Source organism: Panicum virgatum, chromosome 1K, assembly GCF_016808335.1.
Source record: "Panicum virgatum strain AP13 chromosome 1K, P.virgatum_v5, whole genome shotgun sequence".
In the NCBI taxonomy this organism is placed as follows: Eukaryota; Viridiplantae; Streptophyta; class Magnoliopsida; order Poales; family Poaceae; genus Panicum; species Panicum virgatum.
In genome coordinates, this window is record NC_053136.1 from 34371906 (window position 1) to 34378432 (window position 6527).

The 6527-nt window shown below is 47.2% G+C and overlaps 1 protein-coding gene across 1 annotated transcript; it reads right to left on the reverse strand.

Moving 5' to 3' along the window:
- Positions 1-4839: 4839 nt before the first annotated feature.
- Positions 4840-5583, reverse strand: LOC120703975 (cortical cell-delineating protein-like). Its single transcript, XM_039988209.1, has one exon. It carries the CDS (start codon positions 5477-5479, stop codon positions 5072-5074), a length of 408 nt encoding a protein of 135 aa, XP_039844143.1. The 5' UTR covers positions 5480-5583; the 3' UTR covers positions 4840-5071.
- Positions 5584-6527: the final 944 nt, after the last annotated feature.

A 6527-nucleotide genomic window follows, 5' to 3' on the forward strand; every position in this document is an offset into this window, starting at 1 on the left:
AAATGAAATGTGGGGAGAAGCTCAACGGGAAACAAAATAATGGCATGCTTGAAAGCACAATATTTGATCCCATTATGATTTATTAGTGAGATATACTTGTATTTTAAGAGTATATGAACCTAGATGGCACCCGAAGCTAAAGTTCAGGGGTTTACATTTGCATTTTGAGAGTATATGGACTTAAATGACACCAGAGGCTATTTAGGAAGCAAGATCTGCAATTAAAAGTATAGGAAACTAAGTGACACATCTGAACAAATTTAAGGACGTACCGACTATGCACTTTAGTATTAGTTCAATGAAACATCAAATTTTGTCTCCCGTATTACACTTTGACTCGAAATGAAAAAAATGAATGTTATATACTTATTATGGAATGCAAAGCGGCTGATGGAGCTAGCGGTGGCGCGGCCTACATATATGCTCTCGCGCAGGGGCGGAGTGGGCAGCTCACCCTCGCCTGTTGGCGGTGGAGCTCATCATGGGGGCAGAGTGGCTGGTGAAGCTCACCCATCGTGGCTCTGTCACCCGTTGGGGGCGGAGCAGCGGCGGAGCAACTATTGACAACATTGGCCTCGGTAAGGAAGAGGAGCGAATACGGAGTTGAGGAGAGAGAAGACGGAGGTGAGGATAGAGAAGACAGAGAGAATATAGGTGGACCTGACATGTGGGTTCCACATATTAGGTCCATCGATCTCATCACCCAGTTAGCCACATAACGTAGTTTAACACAAATAACTGTGGTTTTTTTTAGATAAGGATAAACGGCCTCTATATCCATCCGGTGGATATATGTAGCCAAAGATTACAAGAGCTCTTAAACTCTATAAACTTATACTTGTTTCGAAATAAAGATTTTTTTAGCTTCTAGATGGTTTCAATGTGAGCCTGAATAAATACATCACTAGAGTGTCAAAATAATCCATTCATAATACAAAAAATTCTAATATACTCATTTCATTAATTCATTCATGCATACAAAAATCAACTATCCACAATATGGTCATATATACAAGTACATCACATGAAGTGTCTACAGTAATTCTAAAAATTTCTACTATCCACATACTCATCTAAATCTAAAAGAAAATCACACCTACATATGCAATCTAGCTAAATGTCCAAGAAATGAGCTAGCTACACATTTTCTCTATTTCTAAAGCATGAAATGAGCTATACAAGCTAAGGAAGTAGAGAAAAACAAGCCCCAAACCTTTAGCGCCGATGGATGGACGGGGAATCAAAGATCTTCACAAATGTGGTGAAGATCTTCATCTCTCCCGAGCCAAGAACAGCAAGAAACAAGTGACCTGAATGGCTCGGGCAGGAGGAGAGGGAAGGGGATAAGGGGGCCAAAGCCATTTGTCCCGGTTGGAGACACCAATCGGGATAAAAAGGGGGCATTTTGTCCTGGTTGGTGGTTCCAACCGGGACAAAAGGGTACGCGGGCCTTTTGTCCCGGTTGGAGCCACCAACAGGGACAAAAGGCCCCCCTTTTGTCCTGGTTGGTGTCTCCAACCGGAACAAAAGGCCTCTGTCCCCCCCCCCCCGGCCCGGCTAGCCGTTGGACCTGGAACAAAAGCCACATATTGTCCCGGGCCCAAAGGCTGCCGGGACAAATGGCCTGAAACAAAGGCCTATTCTGTAGTAGTGGGACGAGGCGGGGCTCGGCCATGGGGCGGCGAGTAACTTCTCGGCTGGGAGCCACCTGAGCCGCCGGAGAAGAGTGCAGGCGTCTTTTCATCTTCCGGGATGGGAATATCCAACACGGGTGTCATTTCGTCTTTTCCGCGGCAGAAGGATGTGCTAAAACATCAATAACTGTGATTTGGACTTGGCGTGAAACAATCATCAAGTTTGGGGATCTAAATATGTATTCGAGGAGTTTAAGAACCGACATGACACACACCGAGCCAAGTTCGAGGACCAGCAGTGCATTTTACTTTTTTGTTAAAACAACAAGCTATAATCAATGATAGCCACCGCACCAACCGGCGCACGACGCCAGCTAAGCCACAATCGTCCAAGCATGCATACATGTTGGACAGAACAGATCGTCACAGATAGTCTCACAGATCAAGCAAGTCGTGGCCCAACTTGTGCGTCGTTGCACGGCCGACTTCCAACGTTAGATCGTCGACGCAAGGTCACGAGAGAGGCCAAGCTGATGGTCTGTAGTACGTGACGACGACTGCGCGCGGCTACTACTCCGGCCGATTATCCTATATACCGTTGGATTATCTAGGTCAAAGTTATGGTCTCCAGCTTGTGGTGCCAGCGCGGAAACTAATTATATTCCTGCTCTCGGCTGCCCTTTCACATGAGCTAAGATAATCTTTATCAGGTGCGTGCGTGGTGCCCAGCCGGGTAGCTAGGTATAATAATAAGCTCCCAGTTTCACTCAAAGCCAGGGAACATGTTGCCATCAGGCTGTGGCTCTCTCTTCTCCTGTAGAAGTATATGCAAACATGTCGTACTTATGGATTGAGCACAACATGGGTCAGGGGCAAAGCCAGAAATTTTTGGTGTCGGGTCCGATATATTCGACGCCGGGTCCACCACACATATGAACAATACTAAATAGTGATTTCCCCTTGATTTTGACGAAATCCGTTTGAGTCCGACGACCCCGGTGCCTCCATGCAGCTCCGCCCCTGACATGGGTGACAACTTCCATTTTTTTTGTTGTTGTTGACCCTGATGAGCTGCTGCATTTTATTTGTGCCTGATGAGCGATCAGTGGTCGACGTGTCGAGTCTTGCAAATCGGCCATGTCGGCACAGTGTAGGGTAGCAGATGGCTAGCTACTCCTGCACACGCACGTCTGTCCCATACGAGCGACGACACGAGTAAAACAAACAAGGAATACACACTAGCTAGCAGGCAACATTTCTGGTGCATGGGCTTCATTCTTATTGTGCGGAACAAGCTAGCTAGAGAAGATCGAGAATGATCACTTATACCTAGATTTATTATTCCTCATTGTTATGCCCTTCCGGACACGACAAAATAAACTCCAAGCAAAAATCGCCGGATATTGTTGAGCAGTAAGGATCGGAGATTGACTGTGCTGTTGCTGCCGGAGCCTAGAGCATTTTTTCGAACGAATAATACTGGACAAGTGCGTTCCTATTAATATAGCAGGAAAAAAATACAAAGATATAGTCCTGGGAGGCTATATAACAAGAAAAAAAAGCACCACAACAACACCTGGCCGTTTGGATTGGGGCATAAACAAGTGTCGAACACAACTCACTCAAACAGCTCAAATTGGTCGGATTGGGACATCGACGCAAGCCACACAACACAACTTGTCTCCACGAGACAACACTGCCCGGTCGAATTGGGACATCGACGCGAACAAGACCCCTCCGCTGGACAACAGAGGCAGACCAAAGCCTAGCCACCACGGCTAACAACCTTCTCCACCTCATGTAGCCGACGTCGGGTATGCCTCGCGCCGATACGGAAACAAGAGAAACAGACCGCACCGAAGACGGCCACCACAATGCGGGAACCATCGCCATAGTGTCGCTGCAACACCACACACCATCCGATAGGGTGAAACCACCGAATCCTGACCACACATAGGCTGCCTTGCAGTCGCCACCGCGAAACACAAAGCGCAGGGGCCTCGCCTCATTTGCCGTTGGATTCCACATCACTCGTCACCTCGCCTCACACGGGGGCCACGCCATGCCCGCCTCAGCACTCCGAGTCGCAAATCAGTTTACTAACTTGCTGCTAGGGTGAAGAATAGTGTTGACCCGTTTCCAAGAGCCCCATCAAAACAGACGAGCTGCGCCTGCTAGACGACAGCATCTCGTTGCACCACCCACGTACATAGCCTCCGCCATCATACCAGCAAGCCAAGTTGTCGTCTGCATCTTCTTCTGACGATGTACCGCACCGGAGTCTCCGAGTGAGGTAGAGCAAACTGTCGCAGTCCGCTGCAAACCTAGTCTTCCCATAGTGTCGTTGCTACGAGCGCCAACCTCCAACACCGTCGTGCCCCAGCACAGCAACACGAGGACCACAGCCAACCTCCCGGGGCAGCGGCGCCGTCCTGCCGCCCCACTTCCACTAATACATAAAACTTTATGGAGGCGCACAAAAGGCATTAATCGAGACGATTTTTACAACCGACTTGGACCAAAGGTCACGGTTAATAGTGACCTTAACACAGGTGGCGGTTTCCTACCCGCCTCCGTAAATTGAATTAAAAAAATTAAAAATAAAATAAAAACCCAATGAATAGGCCCTGCGAGCCCATCCACAGGTAGTCATGTTAACTTTGCATCCAGGTTAGCCAGAAAGAGTTAAATAGAGAACGTTTTGGAAATCCCTCATAATCATATTATGTTGGTGCTCGATCGCTTATTGGTGACACATACTACTCAGATATGATGTAGCCAACCTAATAATAAGCTGCTACTGCTAGCAACCCCTATGAAGCAGTACATCGTGAATGAACTGCGAAAAGAGACAGGAATGGATCTTTTGTGCCTCATTAACCGTCAGTCAAATTTGTAAATTTACTCACCTTATTACTGAATTTTTTAGTATTTACACATTTCTTTTCATATTCGTTAGCAAGTGTTTTCTTCGCTTTACTATGTCAAGGGCCTGACTAGTTTGCCTCAACTACTCTCAGAGCTTCCATGTTCATTCCAAGCTCTGTTTATTACATTGCCAATTCGCAGTTTGGCGCCCACAAACGATCCATTAATTAGTTCATCGCAAATGCATCTCTGATGCTGACCTTTTTCATGCTCAAAACTGAAATGGGGCTGAGGTGTAAATAGTATCACACGTGCATGCCATGTCACAGCTCGACTCGATCGACACAACTTGTATAAACTTTTATTTCACGTATATAATGAAGTTACAGACAAACATAACATATTGTTCGAACGAACGAGAACAACAATTTGCATGCCATCATTGGAACCCGAACAGAAGAGAACAACACATATATGGGTGCATGCTGATGCAAACCAACACATAGACCGACGGCATAGGTGCACAAGATCGCAGGCAAGGCAGTGGATGAAGATTCAGATGATGGATGCTAATTGGGGCAGGTGAAATCTGCAGGGCAGATCTTGCCACAGTGGTTGAGGAGGAGGCTCAGGTCGATGGGCACATTGATGTTGATGCCGAGGACGTTGGCCTTGATAGCAAGGCAGAGACAGACTGCGGCGTCAAGGTCGACGAGCCCCTGCAGCAGCGGGCAGCACTGGTCGCTCCCCGTGACAGGGATGTTGAGCTTCAGGAGGTTCAACACATTGGCGCACACCTCCAGCTTCAGTGCGTTGATTGGGCAGGAGCCACCACCGCCGGACGGCGTCGGCACAACCGGCGGCGGTGGGCTGGGAACCACTGGTGGGGTAGGACAGGACGGCGTGCAGCCGTGCACAGCCGCCGCGAAGGCGAGGACAGTCAGGGCGAGGAACATGGCAAGCTTTGATGGCGCCATTCCTATTAGCTAGCTAGAGCTTCAAGTGTGTGGTATGAGCTGCTTGCTTTAGCTAGCTTGAGTACTCTGAGCTTGCTGTGTTTGGGATGGTTCTCCTGAGGTGGTGTTTTGGTTGGTATTTATAGCGCGATTGAGGAAGCAAGTGTGTTCGATGTGATGCGTGCGTGGGCTGGTCTGGTAGGTAGTAGCTGTCCGGGATGAATGGGACAATGGATTCTGTTGGCGCGATCCGCAAAGTCATCATGAGCCTTGGTCGTTTCACGGGGCAAAACGTTTGGTTGATTATCTCTAACTACAAGTCGCAAAAAAAAAAGATTATCTCTAACTACATAGAGGAGTATGTTAGGTAATGTGACCCCACTCTCATCAATCCCAAATATACGCATGGTCGGTTCTTTAACTTGTTCGGCTGTGTTATTTAAATTCATATTTATACACTCTGAAATTACAGATTTGGTTTCCGAAACTTAGCCTCGGGTGCTATTTAAGTCCATATACTCTTAAAATACAAATCTAGCTTTCAACTTATTAGCTTCAAGTGTCACCTATAGGTTCTTGTAATATCAAAATCGGCGGTTTCGTTCTCCAGCTCAGTACCTTTAGCTAGCGAACATCCTCATAAATTAAAACAAGGCAACCACCACATCTTGAGGTCCCTAGCTAGCCTCTTGCGTTTTACAGACAACTGCCAACATTAGAGGCAAGGTCACGAGAGGAGGCCGAGGCATTACGCGTGCAGCTGCAGGTTGCTGTCAAAGACTCAAAGTTAACGCCTCTAGCTCGCGGGGACCAACGAGGAAACAATTCCTACTCTCAGTTTCCGTTTCACACGAGCTAATTAATATCTCTCTCTATCTGGCTCTACATACCAGTAGTGTACCACGATCTGTACTGCTAGTTGCACTATAGACAGCAGAGACAGCTAGCTGATTGTTCCGAAATTCCAGTCGCATCGTCCTGTAGCTTTCTACATACATGAACGTATCATTAAGAAAAAAAGGTTCTGATATAGTTAAGGCTGTGGCTCTCTCTTACTCTCTAGATGTGT

Excerpts from the sequence above, each read along its gene's own strand:
- LOC120703975 (XM_039988209.1), bottom strand. The coding sequence starts at position 5,479 with ATGGCGCCATCAAAGCTTGCCATGTTCCTCGCCCTGACTGTCCTCGCC.